Source organism: Podarcis liolepis, assembly GCF_965112155.1.
Source record: "Podarcis liolepis genome assembly, chromosome: 1".
Classification (NCBI taxonomy): Eukaryota; Metazoa; Chordata; class Lepidosauria; order Squamata; family Lacertidae; genus Podarcis; species Podarcis liolepis.
In genome coordinates this window covers 3,910,976-3,936,813 of record NC_139554.1, presented here as the reverse complement: position 1 = coordinate 3,936,813, position 25,838 = coordinate 3,910,976, and the positions used below count along the sequence as shown (strand labels likewise).

At 46.9% G+C, this 25,838-nt stretch overlaps 1 protein-coding gene across 1 annotated transcript in view; it reads right to left on the bottom strand.

The window, feature by feature from the left end:
* Positions 1-25,838, bottom strand: part of ABHD12B (abhydrolase domain containing 12B) — a 33,031-nt gene that overhangs the window by 3,265 nt on the left and 3,928 nt on the right. Inside the window, exons 2-11 of the mRNA XM_083515820.1 lie at positions 21,171-21,304; positions 19,257-19,359; positions 17,733-17,852; positions 17,189-17,219; positions 16,739-16,784; positions 16,518-16,647; positions 14,537-14,574; positions 11,111-11,193; positions 7,116-7,198; positions 3,129-3,207 (exon numbers count right to left, since the gene is read on the bottom strand). Of these exons, the coding sequence (XP_083371946.1) occupies positions 3,129-3,207; positions 7,116-7,198; positions 11,111-11,193; positions 14,537-14,574; positions 16,518-16,647; positions 16,739-16,784; positions 17,189-17,219; positions 17,733-17,852; positions 19,257-19,359; positions 21,171-21,304 (847 nt within the window). The remainder of the gene's footprint in view (positions 1-3,128; positions 3,208-7,115; positions 7,199-11,110; positions 11,194-14,536; positions 14,575-16,517; positions 16,648-16,738; positions 16,785-17,188; positions 17,220-17,732; positions 17,853-19,256; positions 19,360-21,170; positions 21,305-25,838) is intronic.

The window sequence follows — 25,838 nt, the reverse complement described above, 5'->3', positions numbered from 1 at the left end:
CCTGTGTGGATGCGCATGGGCGCTCTCCTGACCCAGATGTGTGCCGGAAATAGCATGTGCGCACGCACACAGGTGCTCCTCCGACCCAGAAGAGTGGGCATGCGCACACGCTTCGGCCCATCCTCCGACAGACGGAGCGTCGACCAGCCCATCCTCGGATAAGGTTGCCGACCTTTGATCTAGTCCAAACCCCTGCAATGCTGTCATCTTAGCTGAAGCATCCAGGACAGATGGCCATCCTATTGGTAAAACCTATTTGGTGTTTCGCAGCTTGACTAGTTGCAGGACCTTAGCCAGACCTAGCAGAGTACACGCAGAATCCACGGAAGCAATTGGCGACTTGGCTGCAGACAGGATAGACGAAGCAGCAACCAGGAACTTGTAGTTAGGTGTTTATTATATACAGTGGACTATTTACACGAACAGAACACGGATCTTTAGCTAGCTCTCTCTGACACGACTCACAACTCCTACACTGACACACAGAACTCTGAACCTCTGAACTAACTCATTCCAGTTAGTAGGCCATTAATTATCACTCCCTTGAAAGAGCTTGACCAATCAGGGAGAAGTCTGCATGACTCTGTTATCATCAGGCAGACTTACTCCTTCAGATTGCCTTCTGGCTGTCTGCCAAACCTTAATTGACTCTGTGTGAGTAGCTGCACGTACACAGTTTCCCAACACATCCAACCTCTGCTTAAAAACCTCTAAGGGAGACTACAACCTCTTGTGGGAATCTAACAGTAAGAGCTGTTTGACAGTTGAACAAAGTTTTTCTGAACGCCTACTTGGAATCTCCTTTCTTGCAGCTTGAAGCCATTGGTTCGAATCCTACCCTCCAGAGCAGATGAAAACAAGCATGCACACACCCTTAAGATACTTGAAGATTGCCATCATATCTCTTCTCAGTCTCCTCTTTTCCAGGCTAAACATACCCAGCAACCCTTCCTCATAAGGCTTAGTTTCCAAACCCTTGACCATCTTGGTCGCCCTCCTCTGCACACCTTCCAGCTTGTCAATGTCCTTCTTAAATTGTGGTGCCCAGAATTGGACGCGGTATCCCAAGTGTTGTCTAACCAAGGCAGAATAGAATGGGACTATTACTTCCCTTGATCTGGACACTGTTGATGCAGCCTAGAATAGCATGAACTTTGATTTTCCTGTTGCATCACACTGTTGACTCATGGTTACTAAGTCCCCTAGATCCTTTCCACATGTACTGCAAGTAAGTTAGGTGTCCCCCATCCTATATTTGTGCATCTGGGCGCTGTGGGTTAAACCACAGAGCCTAGGGCTTGCCGATCAGCAGGTCGGCGGTTCGAATCCCCGCGACGGGGTGAGCTCCCATTGCTCGGTCCCTGCTCCTGCCAACCTAGCACTTCGAAAGCACATCAAAGTGCAAGTAGATAAATAGGTACCGCTCTGGCAGGAAGGTAAACGGTGTTTCCGTGCGCTGCTCTGGTTCGCCAGAAGTGGCTTAGTCATGCTGGCCACATGACCCGGAAGCTGTACACCGGCTCCCTCAGCCAATAAAGCGAGATGAGCGTCGCAACCCCAGAGTCGGCCACGACTGGACCTAATGGTCAGGGGTCCCTTTACCTTTACCTCTTCCTGCCTAAGTGCAGAACCTGACATTTGTCCCTACTGAAATACATTTTGTTAGCTTGCGCCCAGGTCTCCAATCTGTTAAGGTCATTTTGAATTCTGGTTCTGTTTTCTGCAGCATTAGCAACCCTTCCTAGTTGGGTGTCATCTTCAAATTGGATGAGCATCCCCTCAATTCCTTCATCCAAGTCATTGATAAAGTCGTTGAATAACAACAAGCCCAGGACAGAACCCTGCGACACCCCACTTGCCGCTTTTTCCAGGATGATGAGGAACTATTAACTGCGATACATACAATACCTGTAAAAGGGTCAAACTGAGAAACAGAGACGCACGACTTGTGATTTTTTATCATTATGGTTTTATCCCATAGAGTTCATGGTGGATTCCAAAGGTCCCCCCCCCCTTTCCCTCATTTTATCATCTCAATGAGGAAGGTTAGGGCTGAGAGAACTTGCAGTGGCACACGGCACGTTTTGTGAGCTGGAATAGGAAACAGCATCCCGTTCTGACAGTCTCATCGCTAGCCCTCCTGCAAAATGACACCTTGCATTGCAAGGCGAGGCATCGGCCTGTGGTTTCGTTTCCACTGTCGAAATCCCCCACCTCCAACTTGGCCCTGACTTTAAAACTTCTGATGCCACCATTCTTCAAAAGGTTCAAAGCATGTTGCAGCATTTTTTTAAAAAAATAAATACCGTATTTTTCGCTCAATAAGACGCACTAGACCACAAGACGCTTTTGGAGGGGGAAAATAAGAAAAGAAAAATTCTGAATCTCAGAAGCCAGAAGAGCAAGAGGGATCGCTGCGCAGTGAAAGCAGCAATCCCTCTTTCTGTTCTGGCTTCTGGGATAGCTGCGCAGCCTGCATTCGCTCCATAAGACACACACACATTTCCCCTTACTTTTTAGGAGGGGAAAAGTGAGTCTTATAGAGCAAAAAATACGGTATATGTAGAGTGAACAACCCATTCACCACTCCCTCTCAAAATGAGCACCCTGCTCCCTCTGAAATAAATGCAGCTTGCTTTGAACGTTCAGGAAATGACTAAGTAACAAGGAATTCGAGGCAGTAGTTGCAAAGGATGTTTTAGAGCAACATATAGGGACCAGTTGCCCTATGGCTGTTGGATTGCAACTTCCGCCAGCCCCAGCCATCATAGCCCAGAGCCAGGGATGATGGGAACTGTAGTCCAGCAATCCCAGAAGAGACAAAGGTTCCCTAGCCCAGTTTGAAAGTGTAATCTATCTGACCTTGCATTTTCAGCCCTAGAATGGGAATGACGAATAGTCGCTCGCCTAGGGCGAGGAGAACTGTGTCCCCAGGTGACCAGACAAGGAGCCCTTGGTAATTGTGAAAATAACCCATAGTTCTGCCCCCCTACCCCACCCCACTCTGCCACCATTTTACTAGCTAAGTGAGCAGATAACCATGGAGGCTTCATTCCACGGCTACATTGCCTTCTCACTTTTAAAAGAAACGAAGAAAGAAGATTAGAATAGTACAAAGACTTTGTTACCTTCCTTCCATGTTGTATTGGGATGATCGCATCATCTTCTGAATGTATGATCAGGATAGGACTGGACAACGCTTGGACGCTGCAGATGGAGACAGAATGCAATGAACCACCGAGCATTTGGTTATTCTGGTTTTATCCTGCATCTGTGGCCAAACCCTGACTCCCAAAGTGATTTAGGAAATTAGAACACGAGATGGCTAGATTTATATGCCACACTTCATCTGAAAATCACAAGACAGTTTACAAAATAGGTGGAACTTTAGCCGAGAAGCTGGTTAAATCAATTAAATTTGCATGGGAGTAATTTAAAAAGTGGTTTTTAAGCAAGAGTCATACTTTAGCTTTAGATGTGATGTAGAACAATCTTAGAAGAGTCATTCTTCTCCCTCTCTCTCTCTCTCTCTCTCTTTTTAAGTGTGAGGCCAGCTACAAAGCCTTTCCTGATGGCCCACCTGGTTCAATACAATTTTCCAGTGGTGGCAGCCCCACCAAGCAGGGAACAGATTTAAGAGTCTAGAAGTACCACATGGTTTTTATTCTAAAGGGCAGGGCTGGGCAGAGCAGTGACCCAGTAAGCCGCAAAAATTGTCCCTCCTTTCTCATCAGGTTGATCATTCGGTGACCAGGCAAGAAGTCATAATCCCCATCTGATTTTTACAGAGCCCCTGAGGGGGGAGGGTTGTCTCTCTCTGCATAATTAGAGGAAGTTTGCAAGAGTGAGGGGTAAAACCCATTTTGGTCAGGCCCTTTTGGCTGGCATGTGGACCCCAGTGGGGTGACGACCAAGGGTGAACGCAGACCCCAAAACAGTTCCCCAACCTGTGCCTTAAGGATGATGCCTCCCAAATTAAATTGCAATTTTTAGTTATTTAAGAAAATTTGAATACCACTTGGATGGAACAAAACCTCAAAATGGTTTACCAAAAATCTATTTTTTTAAAAATATATATACAGTGGTACCTCAGGTTAAGTACTTAATTTGTTCCAGAAGTCTGTTCTTAACCTGAAACTGTTCTTAACCTGAAGCACCACTAATGGAGCCTCCCGCTGCCCCTGCGTGATTTCTGTTCTCATCCTGAAGCAAAGTTCTTTTTTTATATATAAATATTTATTGAGATTTTCACATTATTACAAAATAAAAAATAAAAAGCTGTTAAAAACAATTCAAACTTTTTATCACTTATCCTTCATTTACTTATTTCCCGGACCTCCTCATACCTTCCTTTTTTGTATTCCAATTCGAATTTTTAGTTCAGCAATTTCTTTCCCTCCTTCTTACATCCTAGTCTTTAATCTAAATATATATTATAATAACCTTAAATTTTGATCTGTTAAAAATCCAATTTTTTTCATATTCTTTTATACCTTTACAGCTAGAAACCACAAACTCAATCCAACATCATTCTAACATTCATTAATTCTGAAGCAAAGTTCTTAACCCGAGGTACTATTTCTGGGTTAGCGGAGTCTGTAACGTGAAGTGTATGTAACCTGAAGCGTATGTAACCCAAGGTACCGCTGTATCTATAAAGGTCAGTTTAAAAAACATTCAAACACTAATTAAAACCAACGATAACCTAAAAAACACAAATGTAACTTCCACGTGTCTGGATAGATTTGCCTAAACGAAAAGGTTTTCCGCAGGTGCTGGAAACAGTACAGCAAAGACAGCTGTCAATAAGCAGGGAGTTTCGAAGTGTAGCTGCCACCACACTAAATGTGTACAACGAGTATTGTGCTGCGCCTATAACACTGCCAGATCCGCAGATCGAAGCAGTCGAGAAGGCAACTGCGCAAGACGAAATTTTTTGCTCCATAAGACGCACCTAGTTTTTAGAGGGGGGAAGCCCCAATTTCGGGGCGATCAGCTCACAGTTGTGCAGCTTCTTTTGCAAAGGGGGAAAATCCTGTTTTTATGGGGTTCAACTCACAGTTCTGCAGCTTCTTTAGGAAAGGGAGCCGTTTCTACAGTTTCCAGACAGGTAATCTAATCAGCCAGTCCCATGTCGCTGGGGAAACAAACGGCCTCCGTCTGCAGAACATTCAACAATGGAGGCCTGGGAAAGGGAGCCAGCGACTGACCACACATTCGCTCCATAAGACGCACAGACATTTCCCCTTACTTTTTAGGTGGAAAAAAGTGTGTCTTATGGAGCGAAAAATACAGTACTCCATAATGTGGAATGTTGATGGATATCTTAATCTTTTTTCTATATTTATTGCCGAGTTTCTCTTTCAAATGTTTTAAAGAGTTGTTTCCACTGAACATTGTGATAGGAATTTTATGGTCTTAGATATATGGTAATGTTCATAAGTGTACCAACCAAGCACATACATAGATCAGCACAGGAAGACCAAACTGAAACCATTTTGATTCCCAAACTGACCAAATGTTTTCTCTGCAATGTCAAAGTGGGAAACCTCCCATTCTCTCTTTCCTCACAAATCCTGTCTTAAGGGCACATTTAAGATATGAATAGGGTGTGAGCCTGTGACCTGGCCCAGGAACTAAGTATTTATCATTACAAAAGACTGGCCAGGCTCCCCAGGCAATCCAATCAAGGAACCTGCCAGACAGGAGATAAACAAGGACAGGAGAAAAACAACATTCAAATTTCTGTTTTAGACCGCCTTTTCTGTGATGTAGGTATGATGTTTCTGGGGGTGGTCCTAATCTACAGGATGCGAATTTCAAGTCTTTATAAGGCATTGAACGCCATTTTTCTGGGTTCCTCCTCTCTCCTGCGTGTGAGGGGATCACCCTGTTGCAACAGATCAATAAAGATCAAGCTTACTAGCTGCTTTGCTTCTCAATATTCTTTGGTTGGCCTCTGTTATTTTCTCCTACCAATAGGGAACCTATGTAAGGACTCTATACGGGCTCTTGGATACCCCATAAAGGGAAAAGGGCAATTTTTGTTTATATCAACAGCCAGTGTGCCTAATGGTTAAAGTGGGGTTCGAATCTCCACTCAGCCAGGACAGCTCCCTGGGTGACCTTGGGCCAGCCACCATCTCTTAGCCTAACTTGCCTCACAAGTTTGTTGGGAGGATGAAATGAGAAGGAAGAGAACCACGTGCACCGACTTGAGATCCTTGGAGGATAGAGTGTGGAGTTTGGAACTGACAGGGTTAAAACTCCGTGGTGTCCTGTATCTGGGAGGAGGCCTCAAATTGGCCGAGACGGGGCATTTCAGGCGAGGACCAAACATTTGGACATACGTTTCCGGAATGTATGTCAGAGCGTTCATGAGGGGCTAGTTGCTCTGAAATACTGTCCCTCAACCAAGAACCTCGCTGATGGTTTCACAAAACCATTAACCTTCCAGAAGCACGAGGAGTTCTGTGAGGGTCTGTGTATGGGGAAAGCATTGTTGGCTGTTGTCCCCAGATGCAGGACAAGAGGGGGTGTGGAGTTTGGAACTGACAGGGTTAAAACTCCGTGGTGTCCTGTATCTGGGAGGAGTTTGTCGCAGAGGAGTGCGTCAGAGTCTGTGTCGCTGTTCAGACTCGCTTTCGCTTCTGCCTAAGACGCAGCTCGGCTCAGAGGCTGCGTGTGTGCTTTGGAGCACAGAGAATGTCAGAGGTTTCTGATGGATTTACTGCTTGTAAATAAACGCTTCTAGAGATACGAACCGAACTGTCTCCTGACGTGATTTATCCCTCATCTCACACGGACGCAGGACCGCTGCTACTCTGCTCTTCCTGCCAGGTCAGTTCCCGATCAGAGCCGCACAGGGGAAGCCTGACTGGACGCAGGATTAATTTTCCCAAATAGAGGTGGTATATAAATGTTAATAATAACGATAATATTCTCTTTGTAAACCGTTGTAAGGGTTTTGCTTTGTTTTTACTGTTAAGCGATGCATGCCTTTTATGAAACAAAACAAAATAAGAGGACACCAGTTTTGCTCAAGTGTACACAGGATTCTGCAGGTGCCCCAGACAGAACCCCCTCGCTGCCACCGTGGCACCTTTCGGACTCACTTTTTGTCGTTTGGGAAGATCATCCCCGCGAGAGCCATCGTGTCTAAGATCAGATAGTCAAAGCCAGGAAACTTGCGGTAGATCTGTTTCAAGAAAGGGCAGGTGACTCGTTAGAAGAAGTCGCAGCGGAACAGAGAGCCTGAAAAAAGGTGGACATTTTCCATGGATGCAATTTCCTTTGTGCAATTGCCCCAGTAAATGTGTCAGCAAAGCAAACGTGTGCAAAGCAGGGTGGGTCTGTATTGTTGCAATATCAGTGGCAAGAGGAGTCCACGTTCCAAATATAACATACTTTCTGGCTGAGGATTTATGTCAGGGGTCAGCAAGGTTTACCTCGCCTGGGCCGGTTCACTCCAGCGGAGATCCCTCTGTGGATGGATGGCAGCTAACAGATTGAGATTGAATCCTGACAAGACAGAAGTACTGCTTTTGGGGGACAGGAGGCGGGCAGGTGTGGAGGACTCCCTGGTTCTGAATGGGGTAACTGTGCCCCTGAAGGACCAGGTGCGCAGACTGGGAGTCATTCTGGACTCACAGCTGTCTGTATCCAGGGCAGCTGTCTACCAACTCCACCTGGTACGTAGGCTGAGACCCTACCTGCCCATGGACTGTCTCGCCAGAGTGGTGCATGTTCTGGTTATCTCCCGCTTGGACTACTGCAATGTGCTCTACGTGGGGCTACCTTTGAAGGTGACTCGGAAACTACAACTAATCCAGAACGCGGCAGCTAGACTGGGGACTGGGAGCGGCCGCCGAGACCATATAACACCGTCTTGAAAGACCTACACTGGCTCCCAGTACGTTTCCAAGCACAATTCAAAGTCTTGGTGCTGACCTTTAAAGGCCTAAACGGCCTCGGTCCAGGATACCTGAAGGAGCGTCTCCACCCCCATCGTTCTGCCCGGACACTGAGGTCCAGCGCCGAGGGCCTTCTGGTGGTTCCCTCACTGCGAGAAGCCAAGTTACAGGGAACCAGGCAGAGGGCCTTCTCGGTGGTGGCGCCCATCCTGTGGAACGCCCTCCCACCAGATGTCAAAGAGAAGAACAACTACCAAACTTTTAGAAGACATCGAAAGGCAGCCCTGTTTAGGGAAGCTTTTAATGTTTAATAGGTTATTGTATTTTAGTGTTTTGTTGAAAGCCGTCCAGAGTGGCTGGGGGGACCCAGCCAGATGGGCTGGGTATAAATATATTATTATTATTATTATTATTATTATTATTATTATTATTATTATCCGTGGGCCAGAGCGCGTGTGCGCCCACAATTTTCTGCATCTGCACAGGCGCAATTTCTGGTGCCGCAAAAGCGAGTCCCTGTGCTGCGCTGCGCTGCGCTGGTTAGCACAGCGCACGGGGACTCATAGAGAGAGTGGCTCAGTTCGGGGGTGGCTCATGGACCAGTTAAACGACCCCCGGGGGCCGCTTGTGGCCCATGGGCCTTCGGTTGCCAACCCCTGGTTTAGGTTTTTCCCCAATAGTAATTACCGTATTTTTCGCTCTATAAGACACACTTTTCCCCTCCTAAAAAGTAAGGGGAAATGTGTGTGCGTCTTATGAAGTGAATGCAGGATGCGCAGCTTTCACTGAAGCCAGGAGAGCAAGAGGGATTGATCCCTCTTGCTCTTCTGGCTTCGCTTCGCTGGAGAGGCGCTGCACAGTTTTCCCTCTCTGCGCAGCGCCCCTTCAGCGAAGCGGGACGAGAAAGGGAGTCCTTTCCATTTCTCCTCCCGCTTTGCTGGAGAGGTGCTGAGCAGAGCGGGAGAGAACTTTTTTTTTCTTGTTCTCCTCCTCTAAAACTAGGTGCATCTTATGGTTGGGTGCGTCTTATGGCACGAAAAATACGGTACATTTGGTGGTCCAGAAAAGGCCTTTAGATCATCCTTGTTTTTAATTTACGCACACAGTTTGCAAAGCACATAAACCAACGGCACAAAGGCACAATAATTAAAACAAAACAAAACCACACAGCATAATTAAAACACGCAACAAAGCTAGCATATAAATGTCCATGATAAGACAGACTCATTAAAACAGCACAGCATTGAAAACACGAGATGCAGATTGAGAGATCATGGGAAGGCCTGTGTAAACAGAAGCCTCCTAAGAGGCTGGCAGGTCGCCACTTTCGAAGGGGAGTCTCGCATTTCAGGATGTTCCAGCACTATTCGGAGCAACTGGCACTTGCAGGCAGGCACACTGCCTCCAACTCAGGACAGGCAAAAGAAAGCCCTCCTTCGCGCAGCACATCGTTAAACTGCGGAACTCACTGCTGCAGGAGGCAGTGGTGTGTAGTGATCAGGTGGGATTGCTATGAGGAATTGTAACAGATATAGAGTAAGCCATCTGTGTCAGCAATGAAAGCATTGTGTTGACTGGGTTTCAACTATTTTGATATGATTCTGGATCAATCCACACCTCTGCATCCCTGTTCCATTTCTCTTTCCTGACAAGTCATATGGCGGCCAAGAGGGTCAAAAATGGAGTCCGGCACTCTTCCGTTGCGTAGCTTGCAAACTGTCTGTGCCGATCCAAACATCCTTCTGCCTCTTTGGCCGGTTAGCAGAGCGATCACAGCGGTTAGAAGCGATTGCAGTGTGTGGGTTCAGAACACACACAAGGCTTTCTCTTATCTTCTCAGCCTTTAATCTGGTAGCATAACATCATAAATCACACCCGGCGAAAGCTCGCACATCTTCCCTCTCGCATAGCGTACGAGAATGAAACACTCAGAGTAAACCACTCCCGTAAGTGTCTGAAACCACGCCTCAAGAATGTGAGACGTCACTCAGAACTCTTTAACCCTGTGAGTTCTGAAACCCTTAACAACGCTGACAGACAGGCAAGAGTCCTGGGTTATCTAAGACTATGGGCAGTTTCTTTGATGTAGCTTTTCTTATTGTTAATCTTAAAATGTTAATCTTGGAGCCAGGAAACAGATCTCACATGAAGGTGATAATGATCCTGTCTTTCTGGCCATCTGGCCACCCTTCTTATCATGTATATTTCTCACCTCTGGGGTTGCCAGATGCTCCCCTTTGTAGTTCTCAACTTATTCACCCCAAAATATATGCATGCTAATTAGTGTTGTAGTGTAACTTTGTTCCCACATGGGGTTTGATGAAATGCTCAAGGGAAATATGATTGGTTCTCACGAGCACTGTGTGAAGGATTCTTTTGTTAATATAATGGCCTGGTTAGGGGTGTGGTTTACGCACTTCCTCCGAGAGCCTTGCCGGTCAAAGCCTCGTGTCTTACCGTATTTTTTGCTCTATAAGACTCACTTTTTCCCTCCTAAAAAGTAAGGGGAAATGTGTGTGCGTCTTATGGAGTGAATGCAGGCTGCGCAGCTATCCCAGAAGCCAGAACAGCAAGAGGGATTGCTGCTTTCGCTGCACAGCGATCCCTCTTGCTGTTCTGGATTCTGAGATTCAGAATATTTTTTTTCTTGTTTTCCTTCTCCAAAAACTAGGTGCGTCTTGTGGTCTGGTGCGACTTATAGAGCGAAAAAAACGGTATTTTAATCAGGGTCCAGTCTTGTCCTTTGGCCTCAGAACGCAACAGTGGTGCCGACCAACTTGGGAGGGCTTTCAAAGAGGATTGGACAAATTCATGGGGCAGAAGGCTATCACAGCTACTAGCCACAATGGCTATCCTCTGGTCAACGGCAACAGTGCTTCTGAATACCATTCGCTGGAACCCGCAGGATCCTTGCGCTCGGATCCTGCTAATGTGTTTCCCATTGGGGCATCTGGGTGGCCACTGTGAGAACTGGGCCAATGGACCTAGAATGCCTCTTGTCATGTTACATTTGACTTTTGCTCAAGGTACACTGAGAGGCCGTATTTGGCTCCCAGGGCTGAAGTTCCCCAACCCGGCCAAACAGAATAGAAATTAAAACCGCTTGCCAGCTGGCACACCCCGCTGTTTACAGAGTTGCTCAGCAAGCTGTTTCAGTGGCAGCAAGAGGGTCGCAAAAGAAGAGCACTAAATCTTACTTTTGTAACGGGGATGGTGGCAGCTGCATCCCGGATGTTGGTGTAAGGAGCCTCCAGAATCAGAGCGTCGACTATGGTTCCATCTGCGGGGGGAAGAGGTGGGAATTGGAAAATGAAAGTGGAAGCAAACGCAGTTCTGGGCTGCATCAACGCAAGTCGAGTGTCCAGATCAAGGAAAGTCATAATCTACTTGGGGACTTCCCTGGCTTTTTTTTTTGGCCCACGTAGGACCAGTCTGGATACTTGGCCTTGGTGAAGACTTGACATTTTCATCCCCCAAAAAGTTTTTGATTTGAGTTCCTACTGAAATGAGGCTGCATTTTAATGTTGTGTTTTAATCTTGTTTTTAAGTTGTATTTCAATCAATTGTTTTTATACCTGGTGTTAGCCGCCCTGAACCCAGTCTTGGCTGGGGAGCACGGGGTATAAATAAAAATTATTATTATTATTATTATTATTATTATTATTATTATTATTATTATTATTAGTCCTGCTCAGTTCTGCCTTGGTCAGACCACACCTCAAGCAATGGAGTCAAATGACAAGAAAGAAGATTCTTACTAAACTTTAAGAAGCACTTTTGGATGGCAAGCGCTGTCAGCAGCGGAACAGACTCTCTCAAAAGGTGATGGACTTTCCTTCCTTGGAGGTTTTTAAAAAGAGGTTGGGTTGACATCTGTCAGTGATTCCTTAGCTTTGATTCCTGTACTATTGGGGAGTTGGATCCTTGGTGGTCCCTTCCAACTCTACGATTCTGCGATTTAATTCTACAATTCTACAAAAAGCCCTTGGAGAGACGCCAGGACAAATCCCTGGAGAAGGGCAGCTTCTCCCCACCAGAAGAACCAGGACAGCAAGCTATTCCAGTCCGACAGAGACAAAATATACAGAAATCCAGGCTGACTTGAACAGTCAACTTGCAAAATTTGAGGAGGGTGTGGAGATGGAGCCCTGTTAACCCTCCAGAACAACTGCAAAGCGGATTCCAACAAAATGGAGCCCTGTTTGATTGCTGCCGCCACAAAATCATAGAATCATAGAGTTGGAAGAGACCACAAGGGCCATCAAGTCCAACCCCCCAAAAAATCATTGCAGGGTTGCAATCTAGTCCCCAAATGCAGGATCGCAGCTCGGAATTACATGTCGAGTTCCACTCTCATCCCATCTGTGATAGGAATTTTGAGGTCTTAGATATATGGTAATGTTCATAGCCGCAGGTACATAGATCAGCACAGCAAGACCGACCTGAAGCCATTTTGATTCCTAAACTGAGCAAATGTTTTCTCTGCAAGGTCAAAGTGGGAAACCTCCCATTGTCTTTTCCTTCACAAATCCTGTCTTAAGGGTATGTCTATGTTTGAATAGGGTGTGAGCCTGTGACATGGCCCAGGAACTAAGTATTTATCATTACAAAAGAATGGCCAGGCTCCCCAGGCAATCCAGTCAAGTAACCTGCCAGACAGGAGATAAACAACGACAGGAGAAAAACAACATTCAAATTTCTGTTTTAGACTGCCTTTTTTGTGATGTATGTATGATGTTTCTGGGGGTGGTCTTCATCTACAGGGTGGCAATTTCAAAAGTCTTTATAAGGCCTTGCATGCCATTTTTCTGGGTTCCTCCTTTCCTGCAGGTGAGGAGAGCACCCTGTTGCAACAGATCAATAAAGATCAAGCTTACTAGCTGCTTTGCTTCTCAATATTCTCTGGTTGGCCCCTGTTTACAACACCATCTTTCCGGGGCTTCTCAGCTTCCTCATCACCCCAGTCTCTTCCAACCCCTATAGACCTAGGGGCAAACTATAGGCAGTTTTGAGTGAGGGGCATTGGGAAAGTGCATAGGAGTGGCGTCACGAGTGAGGATTCAGCAGAAGTAGGGGAGAAAGTGGTAAGGGGGACCCAGTTGCATCTGTCATTTGTGTCGACAGCCTCTCTCTTGACGTCATACGCAAACAGATGTTGTTTCATGCATGCGTTAACAGAGAGGTGTAAGAATAAACCGGAGAAAGAAAGGCGTTTTGAACATGCTCAGAAACACCCTTGAGGAATCCACGTCCACCGAAACGGATTTCAGGGCCAAATCTGTGGCTCATGACCCCAATTTGCTCACCCTATGCAAAAGCCAATCTCCTCACTTCCAAGAAGAAGAAGAAGAGGAGGAGTTTGGATTTGATATCCCACTTTAACACTACCCTAAGGAGTCTCAAAAGGGACGCAGGTGGCGCTGTGGGTTAAACCACAGAGCCTAGGACTTGCCGATCAGAAGGTCGGCGGTTCGAATCCCCACGACGGGGTGACCTCCCGTTGCTCTGTCCCTGCTCCTGCCAACCTAGCAGTTCGAAAGCACGTCAAAGTGCAAGTAGATAAATAGGTACCGCTCCAGCGGGAAGGTAAACGGCGTTTCCGTGCGCTGCTCTGGTTCGCCAGAAGCGGCTTAGTCATGCTGGCCACATGACCCAGAAGCTGTACGCCGGCTCCCTCTGCCAATAAAGCGAGATGAGCGTCGCAACCCCAGAGTCGGCCACGACTGGACCTAATGGTCAGGGTCCCTTTACATTTAATTTAAGGAGTCTCAAAGCGGCTAACATTCTCCTTTCCCTTCCTCCCACACAACAAACACTCTGTGAGGTGAGTGAGGCTGAGAGACTTCAGAGAAGTGTGACTGGCCCAAGGTCACCCAGCAGCTGCATGTGGAGGAGCGGGGAAGCGAACCCGGTTCACCATATTACAAGTCCACTGCTCTTAACCACTACACCACACTGGCTTAGTTTAAAGGTTTAATAACCCTATAGCACAGGCCATTTCCTACACACAAAAGCGTGCGCAAATGGCTCTCTCTAATCTGTAGTTCAGTGGCAAAGCATCTGCCTTGGCGGCAGAAGGTCGCGGGTTTGATCCTCGGTGCCTCCAAATAGAATTTAGGAACAGGCTCCCTTGTCTAAAATGTTGGAGAGCTGTTGTCAGTCAGTGTGGACAGCACTTTGCAGCTTCCTATGTACCTACTGGTGCTGGAGGAGACTCTTGAGAGTCCCATGGACTGCAAGAAGATCCAACCTCTCCATTCTGAAGGAAATCAGCCCTGAGTGCTCACTGGAAGGACAGATCCTGAAGTTGAGGCTCCAAGACTTTGGCCACCTCATGAGAAGAGAAGACTCCCTGGAAAAGACCCTGATGTTGGGAAAGATGGAGGGCACAAGGAGAAGGGGATTGCAGAGGATGAGATGGTGGGACAGTGTTCTCGAAGCTACCAGCATGAGTTTGACCAAACTGCAGGAGGCAGAGGAAGACAGGAGGGCCTGGCGTGCTCTGGTCCAGGGGGTCATGAAGAGTCGGACACGACTAAACGACTAAACAACAATGTACCCACAACCAGGCCCCCTTGGATTGTGAGGCCGTGACCCTTCCACAAACAGATATTAATAATTACCTTTTTCTTTCAGCCTCCTAGCAGTGTTGGTAGCAATTCTGCAGGGAAACAGGAAAGAGGGATATTGTCACATCGCAGGCCCAGAAGATCTCTGCTGGATCAGGCCAATGACTCATTGAGCCTGACATCCTGTTCTCATGGGGACCAGCCATTATTAATAATAATAATAATAATAATAATACCCCTGGGTTTCCCCATCCGCTCTGGGCGGCTTCCAACAAAAGATTAAAAAGACATTAAAACATCAGTCAATAAAAACTTCCCTAAACAGGGTTGCCTTCAGATGTCTTCTAAATGTCAGATAGCAGTTTATTTCTTTGAGATCTGATGGGAGGGTGTTCCACAGGATGGGGGCCACCACCAAGAAGGCCCTCTGCCTGGCTCCTGTAACCTCACATCTCGCAGGGAGGGAACCACCAGAAGGCCCTCGGACCTGGACCTCAGTGTCCAGGGTGAACGATGGGGGTGGAGACGTTCCTTCCGGTCTACTGGGCCGAGGCCCTTTAGGGCTTTCAAGGTCAGCACCAACACTTTGAATTGTGCTCAGAAACATACTGGGAGCCAATGTAGGTCTTTCAAGACTGGTGTTATGTGGTCTCGGTGGCTGCCCCCAGTCACCAGAGTAACTACCGCATTCTAGATTAGTTGTAGTTTCCGGATCACCTTCAAAGGTAGCCCCACGTAGAGCGCATTGCAGTAGTCCAAGCGGGAGATAACCAGAGCATGCATCACTCTGGCGAGACAGTCTGTGGGCAGGGAGGGTCTCATCCTGCGTACCAGAGAGAGCTGGTAGACAGCCGCCCTGGACACAGCTGCCTGTGGGAAACCAGCGAGCAGAATTTGAACACAAGAGCCCTCTCCCCAGCTCAAAGCATGTTTCAGACCCTGAGGTCTTGAGTGAGGTACCAGGTTTGTCCACAGGAGAAACAATACCACACCTGAAGGTTGCAAGGGTCAACACTGTTTCCTCAGACCAAGATGGAGCAAAAGCTCTCGTCCCATGGAAGACAGGTAACCAGAGGTTTGAACTGGTCAATCCAGTTGCAGGTAGTTCCAAAAGTGGAACTGGTACAACAGGGGTATACTATGTGTATGACAACTGTTTGTTTAAGTCACTTGATGCTGCACTAGCTTACGCAGCAACGGTTACCTAAAAATGAGGGTGTGATGTTAGGATTTTTATCTATCCGAGATGCTCCAGGAAGTGGTACTATTATACTCTGTTTTGTATACATGATGTGAGTGTCTGAGTGAGCGTGAGACAGGAAGTCTGAGTACTGTTGGAAGTTAGTTTCACTTCTGTATGTGATGCAGTTCTGTAAAGTAAAGGTAAAGGGACCCCTGACCATTAGGTCCAGTCGTGGCTGACTCTGGGGTTGCGGCGCTCATCTCGCTTTACTGGCCGAGGGAGCCGGTGTACAACTTCTGGGTCATGCGGCCAGCATGACTAAGCTACTTCTGGCGAACCAGAGCGGCGCACGGAGACGCCGCTTACCTTCCTGCCACAGCGGTACCTATTTATCTACTTGCACTTTGACGTGCTTTCGAACTGCTAGGTGGGCAGCAGCAGGGACCGAGCAACGGGAGCTCACCCCGTCGCGGGGATTCGAACCGCCAACTTTCTGATCAGCCAGCCCTAGGCTCTGTGGTTTAACCCACAGCACCACCTGCGTTCCGATGCAGTTCTGTACTGGTGTTCAAAGAGCACAGATGTAGTGATGGAGTCTCTGTATTATAAGACTGTAAATAAAGTAGTTTAGAACTACTAATTGAGTCTTTCTTCTGTTATGATAAGCTAGAAGACTAGCGTGCTCTTCTCAGAGGAGAGGGGTCACTTATTACCGGTCTCTCTGGACTGAGGGAGATTTACGGCCAGAGAGGACAGCAGAGAGATGTCCCAATGACGTGGGAAGTTGGCAGCCTTCCTGGGCGTGTTTCCAACAGAATCCACAATAAAGAGGGCTGAGAACGCAAAACCTACCCAGTGCCCATCGAGTGTCCCCAGAAGATGACTGTGCTGTTGCGGCTGCGGGCTTTGACCCAGTCGTAGACAAACAGGATGTCCGTGGTGAAGCCGTTTTCGCTGGGGTGGCCGGTGGAGTCTGCGTAGCCTGGAGGGAGGCATCAGATGAAGGATCAGGAGAAAAGACACCATCCGTGTGTCCCGCAAGACCCCGGCATTATTTGTGCGTCGGAACTTACCTCGGTAGTCAACAGCCAGGACGTGGAAGCCACTGTCACTCATGGCCTGTTGAACAAAGGAGCCAAAACTTGAGAAACAGAAAGCTAAAAGGAAGTCCTTCTTCACGCAGTGCAAACTATGGAACTCATTGCCACTGGAGGCAGAGGTGGCCAGCTTCGAAAGAGGATTGGACAAATTTGTGGAGGAAAAGAGGGCTGTCATAGCTACTAGCCACGATGGATGGTCTGACTCTGTAGTCAGAGGCAGCAATGGTTCTAAACACCAGTTGTTGGAAACCAGAGGAAGGGAGATGGCTCTTGTGTTCGAATCCTGCTCGTCTGCTTCCCATTGGGGCTTCTGCTTCGCTGCTATGAGAACAGGAGGCGGGACTCGATGGGCCATTGGCCTCTTCCAGCAGGCTCATCTTATGTTCTTATTTTTAAAGGGGAAGAGGGAACATCACAACTTACCTTTAAAAAACGAACTCTGTGACTTGCTGCTCTGTAAGAGAGGTCAAAGACGAGAGCCAAGTGTTTAATCATCGTCGCCAGCGATCAAAATTGCCAACTTGCTTATTTCCAGAATGACTCATAAACAGATCACAAGCCAGCCATTAAAAGACGTGGTTTAAAGCAGGGCATAGGCAAACTCCAGCCTCCAGATGTTTGGGACTACAGTACCCATCATCCCTGACCACTGGTCCTGTTAGCTAGGGATGATGGGAATTGTAGTCCCAAACATCTGGAGGGCCGGAGTTTGCCTATGCCTATGTTTTTAAGTCGTTAAATGAGCAAAACTATTCAGACTCACACCGGCCACAGGAGGGGGAATGGCGCCACCGGGATGCCCTTGGGCCTTGAACCCGGGACCATTCTGCCTGCAGGGCAGGTGTCCTGCACTAAACTACAGCCCTTCTGTCCCAACATCCAGACGACGCATGCAGGAGAAGAACAACTGAGCAGGGGAATAACGGAGCATGGACGCTGCCTTTGTTCCTTTCAGTCTCAAACTCACCTGGTCCCCCCATTGCCATGGAGATAGATTATGATGGGATTATTGTCCGCCAGGGCCTCTTCGTACCAGCTGGGGTCCTTCCCCTCAGCCTCCTCCCGCATGTTGTCAGGCAAGGAGTGCCTAAGAAGAGAAGCAAAAGGCCTATTCAACCGCAGTGGGGGCTGCCCCACTGTGGATGGAAAGGGGGAGCAGTGAGGCAAGTTGCGTCTGCCCAGATCAGTGCACAAAGCAAGCCTTGAGCGCATCAGCCAAAAATACGGATTTGCGCACAGAGAAAGGAGAAAGCAAAAGTGAGAGCAAAGCCGATGAGCGCATGCATGGTGCTTTGCAGATACGGATCATTCTCAAGTCTTCCCTCTGTAGAAGCTCGGTCCTGGCAAAGAACTCTTAATTATTGGCTCCATCTAAACTTCGATCCACCCGGTCTACTGCCCTTACTGACACAAGGACCCCCATAAAAGTGCGTGGTTTAAAATTGTGCACCAAAAACTCCTCTCCTGCGGACTCCACCCACATCAGCTTCTCATGACGGGTTTTATTAAAGCAAAAAGGCTAATTGGACAGCGTCTGAAGGACTTAGAGCAACAGAACAATCTGGCCATTATAAAGAAATTCTGTCCTTGGTATGTCTCTCCCCCCCCCCCCTTCTCAGTTTGATTCCCTGGCACCATATTTGTACAAATTAACTATCCCAAAATACAGACGTGCCTTTGCACTGGCCAGATTGGATGTGATGCCCTCTGCCATACTTCAGGGCAGGTACCAAAAGATTCCAACTGACTCTGCCCCTGTGCAATCTGGAAACAGTGGCTCATGTTCTCCTGTCCTGTCCCCTTTATAAAGATCTGAGGAATGAGATCATCACCCCACTCTTACTTACCATCCCAGGCCGCCCACCTGCAGCCACATTGTTCTTTCTGTTATCAGATCAAAATGATCAGACGATAATCTTGGCCATTTGATTGTCCTTTTTACCCATTGCTGTCTTTTTATTTGTATATATTGCTTGTTTTATGGGACACGGGTGGCTCTGTCGGTTAAACCACAGAGGCTAGGACTTGCCGATCAGAAGGTTGGCAGTTCGAATCCCCGCGACGGGGTGAGCTCCCATTGCTCGGTCCCTGCTCCTGCCAACCTAGCAGTTCGAAAGCACACCAGTGCAAGTAGATAAATAGGTACCGCTCTGGCGGGAAGGTAAACGGTGTTTCCGTGCACTGCTCTGGTTTGCTAGAAGCGGCTTAGTCATTCTGGCCACATGACCCGGAAGCTGTACGGCGGCTCCCTTGGCCAATAAAGCGAGATGAGCGCCACAACCCCAGAGTCGGCCACGACTGGACCTAACGGAAGGGTTCCTTTACCTTTAGCTATTGCTTGTTTTATGTTGCCATGGCCGTTGGCCGTTTATCTATCTTATCTATCTACGGATCATCCTCAGCCCCAGATCAGATTGGGAGCGAGACTCGGAGGGTGACATGTAGATTAGCACACAGCCCCTGCCAGGCCAAGGGGGGGGGGCTTACTCACCAAATCCCAATAGTGATCCCCGGTTCGGAGGTGAGATAAAAGTTCCTCGTGTGATTCAGATATACTTCGGGCTTCTGGTAATCCACCCCAAAGGGAAAAACAACTGCAAAAGAAGTTCACTTTGGAAATTTGCTCCCTGGCAAAGACCTCGCGTTCCCCATGCGCCCCCAACACTTGTCAATGCCACGATAAGCGGGCGAGGAGTGTCTCTGCTTTATGACTTCGAATGAATGGGCAGCAAAACCAAACCACGCGTGACATGGTAGAAGTGGACAAAGGAAAGTTTTCTTCCCTCTCTCTGAGAACTAGGACTTGTGGACATCCAGAGGGAGATTCAGGGCAGATTAAATAAATGACCTCCTCATCCACAGGGCACGGTTACACTGTGGAACTCCCTCCCACAAGACGGCCACGAACTTGGATGGCTTTAAAAGCAGATTGGAAAAATTCATGGAGGAGAGGGCTACTAGCAGGCTCAAGAAGTATTGAAAAGTGTTAAAAATACTAAATTAACTGAGGTTCTGCCGCCCTTCCCCCGTAATGTCGTCTTGCGGGGGCGGGGGAAATCTCCCAATTTTTTAAAAAATAAATGAATTTTATTAGTATTTTCCACACAACAACACAAAATATATCAAAAAATAGCAATGCACAACACACAAAAATCAACATTCGAAAACTAAAAAAACAAAAACAAAACAAAACAAACAAACAAATCCATATCTTACAAGTTAATATTATAAACACTAAAACAACAACAAGACATTGACTTCCACCAACACCTCCTTTATCTCTCATTGTGTCTCCCAATTTAAAAAATCCTGGCTGTGCTCATGGAAGAAGCGAGAGAAGCAGCCAGAAGTGGAATCGCATCCATAGCACTCACTCAAAAATCCAGAGGTTTCCGCAAGCCCAAAAGGGACAGGCGGCCTCTGGATTAAACCATCCATTTCTCCAGCCTAGACAGAACACAGCAGCAGCATGTTTGCAAAGAGCTGCAGAATATGCGCACTGCCTGGGCGGCACTGGCTCCCGGTGGAGTACAGGGTCAGGTTTAAGGTGCTGGTTTTGACCTTTAAAGCCCTATGCGGCCTAGGACCCTCGTACCTACGGGACCGCCTCTCCTGGCATGCCCCACGGAGGACCTTAAGGTCCACAAACGACAACACTTTGGAGGTCCCAGGTCGCAAGGTGATTAGACTGGTCTCAACTAGGGCCAGGGCCTTTTCAGTACTGGCCCCAACTTGGTGGAACGCTCTCTCACAAGACACTAGGGCCCTGTGGGACTTGACATCTTTGCGCAGGGCCTGCAAGACGGAGCTGTTCCACCTGGCCTTTGGTCTGGACTCAGTCTGACCCTTACGGTTTTGATTTATGGGCTACTTTTAAAATGAGGCTGCTTTTTAAACTGCATTTTAACCTGTATTTTAAATTGGGGAGTTTTTGTCCCCGCCCCCCATTATGTTTCTGTTGTAATTTTACTGGTTAGCCGCCCTGAGCCCAGCTCTGGCCGGGGAGGGTGGGGTATAAATAAAATTTGTTAATAATAATAATAATAATAATAATAATAATAATAATAATAATAATAGATGGAGCAATGTCCTGACTCAGCTTCCAATGTTCCTTTGCTCCCAAGACGAAGCCTGTTAAAATCTTCCTCTCCTGCAGTGATGACCCGGCCCGCCAAAGACCTTCCTATTCAGACAGGCCTTTGGAAACAGACACGCAGGAGATTTTGACCCCTGGGCAGCTGTCAGCGCAAACCGGCTTAGTCTGAGATAAAGACGTTGCAGTTCGATGCAAGGCAAACCCTGGATCAGCAATCGATTTCCAGAAGTTCAGCCAGCCTTTGGAGAAACCTTTGCTGTGGCCCGTTTAGAGATCCCTACGCAGGCAATAGGCAAAGAGAATACTTACGGAAATTAAGAAAGACAAACTTTTTCAGCAGCGAAGGGAACATGCGGATGATGAAGGGGATGGAGGCATACAAAATAAATACATTCAGGATCAGCGTCTTGATTTTACTGGCTTGGAACCAGTCCAGAAGCCCCCTAAAAGATAAGGAGGCAAAGAAATAATGATATTGGGAACCGCTATATATAATTACTAAGAAATTCAGATGGAAGAGATTTGAGGAAGTCAAATAATATGCTTATGAAGATGGATTTCCATTAAGTAAGTGTTAGTGCAGTGCTGATTTGTTGTATTTTATGTTTTATATTCTTTTTTCTTTTTCTTTTTCCTGTTTTCTTCTTTTTTCTTTATTACTGTCAACCTTTTCTTTTGTTATATCTATGTATGGAAAATAATAAATATTATTATGGGGGGGGGAGATAAGGAGGTAAAAAGACTTAAATGAGCAAAGAAAGGAGAGCGATAATTATTTCCATGTTATTTTTATTTTTTTGCATTTCTATCCCCACCCTTCCTCCAAGAAACTCCAAGCGGCCTACGTAAGTTTTCCTCCTCCTCATTTAATCCCAGCAACAGCCCTGCGAGGTAGTTTCGGCTGAAATGTAGTGACTGATGAACCAAGGTCACCCACTGACCTTCATGGCTGAGTGGGAGATTTGAAGCCTGGTCACCAGGGAGATTTGAACCCTGGTGTGTTGGCTTTCTTATCGCAATTTTTTATTTTTAAATGATGAAAAATTGATGAAGGTGTGGCCATTTGTTTAAATTTTTGTTGACAAGGCCAGGAATATTACTTACACCCGAGGAGTACATATAGCTCAATGAGGATAAAATTTGGTGGAAACCATGTGTTTTAAAGAAACAGTGGCTTATGAGCAGTAGTGGCTTTCTCACAAGCATACGTCTTTTTTAAGAGTAGAATAAGAAGTCGGAGAAGTTTTAATTATAATTATAATTATAATTTAATTATAATTACTAGTCAAATTTGTCTGCCCAGGCCTCTGCCTGGCTCTGCAAGGCCCTGCCTAAATCTGCCCTCGAGTGCCACACCTGCAGGAGAGCAATGACACGAGACGGGGCCTTCTCAGTCGTGGCACCTCACCTGTGGAACTCCCATCAGAGCGACATTCAGTCTGCCCTCAATGTCGAGATACTAAAGAGGAGGCCGGTGGCCGTTTTATTTGGCCAGGCATACGGACCACACAACAGATGTCAAATAGATAAACAACTATAGGACTTTTAGAAGACATCCCTATATGGAAGTTTTTTACGTTTGGGGTTTTATACTGGTTTTGTTGGGAGCTGCCCAGAGGGCCTGGGACAACCCAGTCAGATGGGCGGCATATAAATTATTGTTGTTGTCTTTGTTATCATTGTTGTTTGATTTTAAATTACCTGTGTAATTGTTTCTTTTATTTCTGCAGTTTGCTGCCTTGTGTTGTAAGCTGGGCAGGCAAAATACTAAAGAGTTTTGTATAAACAAACAAGCAAAATAAATTCTTTAGCTGCAATTCCACTGTAGAGAGTTGGACTAGGTTAGCTAACCACCTCCCTCCTCCGTCTTGCTAGATTTTTACACAAGAGATATGCAGATAATGCTCTTGGCTTCTGATGCAACAGTTGGCTCAGCAAAGGTCTGGGCCCACACATAACCCAGCTGATGAGCGATTTTGCTTTGCGGGTGCTTTGGCAAGGCATCTGTCAGGGAACTGACATCAGAGGGAGAGGCGGAGGGGAGGCTCCCAGATTCTGCAGGCGAAGGTCCCAGCACCAGGGGGAGAAGCAGCTCGGTACAGGAGGAAGGAAATCAGCGCAACACCAGGGATCAAGGGGGGCAAATGGAGGAAGCGGAGGGAGAGCTCCAGGATTCTTCTCTGGAGATCAGTGAGGAGAGCACAGGTCCTCCACTGCCCACGCCCTCCCTGCGCAGAAGACTCCCGCGCAGTGAGAGGAGGAGGCGACTGGGAGTCAGACAGCTTCTATGCTGGAAAAGGTTTAAGAAACGCCCACAGACAGATTCTGCTAGCGACTGAGGCAGCCACGCTGAGATGGGCTGTGCAGTCAGAACGGTTAACCAAGGCAATTAAGCCTAGAACGGCAGCAGTTTACGCACGAGTAACTCAAACCCATTACAGCATCGAAACACACCCAAGAGGCAGCAACTCAGCTTGCTGTGATGCAGCAACCAAATCACAACTGCAATAGTCAGCTTCCAAATAAGCAGAACTCGGTTGAGTAACACCTGAGAACAACACCCCCAGAACTCACGTTGCCCTTGCTCCCTACCCTTAGGTATTGGCGACACCACAAACTCCAAAAAGCTGTCAAAGCACTTGCACACTCCCAGCATGTTGCAACAGAGTCAGCTGCAGCAAGTGCCTATTGCCCAGTGCCAGTGTCGTCACTCGCGCCCGTCTTCCTCTCTCATCCCTGCAGCTGTTCCCACCCTTTTGATTTACTGAAACAGCTACAGGCCGGCTGTCGTAATAAACAGCAAGGGGTTTTGCGGGATAAAAACCGAGAAAATGAAACGGCAAAATGTCACAGCGAATCCCAAACATTGCTGAATTTATTTACTGTACTTAGTTACAGTGGAAAATGCTTTGGTGTGTGAATTGAGGGCCAGATCCGAGTGGCCTGAGAGTTTTATTGATTGTTTGTTTCTTACGTTTATATCAAGGCGGTGTACGTGGTTCTCCTCACAACAACCCTGGGAGGTAGGTTAGGCTGAGAGAAGGTGAATGGCTCAAGTTCATCCAATGCGCTTCATGGCTGAGGGGAGATTCGAAAGCCAGAACTTCCAGGGCCCAGTCCTGGGTTCGAATCCCCACTCAGCCACGCAGCTCATGGGGTGACCTTGGGCCACCAGAAGACAACACAGTTTACATAGTAAACTGATCAGGGCTGTGACTCTTGACAGGCCCAGAAAAAAGTTGCTCATGAAGGCTCATCATTTTAATTACAGCTTATCACCTGGGCCTATCTGTAGGCAGGTATTTCAGCATTAGAAATAGCCGTGGAGCCCAGCTCTGTGCGTTTGTAAGGAGGCAGGAAAGCTGGGAGGAGGGAGATTATTTCCCACACAGTCTTATTACAAAAATAAGAGAAAAGAGAAAGAAAAGAGAAAAAAAGAGAAAATGAAAATACAAAGTAAAAACAGTTAAAAACAGATCAGTCTTTCCATATCTTATCTTTCATTTGCTTGTTTCCCTGACCTCCTCACACCTCCCTTTTTTGTATTCCAGTTCAATTAGTTAATTCAGCAAATCCTTTCCCTCTTTGATTTTATCTTAATCTTTTATCTTAATTTATTATAACTTTAGATTATCACCTGTTAACAATCCATTTTTACATATTCCTTTATAACGTTACTGCTAAAAACCACTTAACTTCAATCCAACATCATTCTAACATTCATTAATTTTGCAGTATTTCTGTAGATAGTCTTTAAATTTCTTCCAATCTTCTTCCACCAACTCTTCTCCCTGGTCTCGGATTCTGCCAGTCATTCCCGCCAGTTCCATATAGTCCATCACCTTCATCTGCCATTCTTCCAGAGTGGGTAAATCTTGTGTCTTCCAATATTTTGCAATACGTATTCTTGCTGCTGTTGTAGCATACATAAAGAAAGTTCTATCCTTCTTTAACACCAATTGGCCAACCATGCCCAGGAGAAAGGCCTCTGGTTTCTTCAGAAAGGTATATTTAAATACCTTTTTCATTTCATTATAAATCATCTCCCAGAAATCCTTAATCCTTGGGCACGTCCACCAAAGGTGAAAGAATGTACCTTCAGTTTCTTTACATTTCCAACATTTATTATCGGGCAAATGATAGATTTTTGCAAGCTTGACTGGTGTCATGTACCACCTGTATATCATTTTCATAATATTCTCTCTTAAGGCATTACATGCCGTAAACTTCATACCTGTGGCAAAGTGAACAAGACTCTGTTGCCTCCTTTTGTTCTCCCTCCCCTCTGCCACCATAGCAAACTCTGCGAGGGCAGGATTTTATTTTTTTACATAAATACACACACATGGAGGGGAGGGTGCCCAGAGCATGTGCAGAGTGCCCTGTAGATGCAACTGACTTGCCCCCCCCTCACAAAAAATATCCCAATATTAACAGAAGGCCTCTATGCCAAATAGAGAAGACAGAAATGGGAGCGAGGCAGGAGGGCATGGAAGAACATAAATGCACTCTGCACATTCCCAGAGGCACTCAGCTAACCCTGAAAACCAGCCCTCGGCACGATTGCCCTCAATTCCCTAGCCCCAGAGTAGCAGGGGGCAAAGAGGAAGGAGGAGAGGGGAATGCAAGGTACCATTGCAGAAGCCTAAGCCACAAGTTGTTGTTGTTGTTTAGTCGTTTAGTCGTGTCCGACTCTTCGTGACCCCCTGGACCAGAGCACGCCAGGCACTCCTGTCTTCCACTGCCTCCCGCAGTTTGGTCAAACTCATGCTGGTAGCTTCGAGAACACTGTCCCACCATCTCATCCTCTGTCATCCCTTTCTCCTTGTGCCCTCCATCTTTCCCAACATCAGGGTCTTTTCCAGGGAGTCTTCTCTTCTCATGAGGTGGCCAAAGTCTTGGAGCCTCAGCTTCAGGATCTGTCCTTCCAGTGAGCACTCAGGGCTGATTTCCTTCAGAATGGAGAGGTTGGATCTT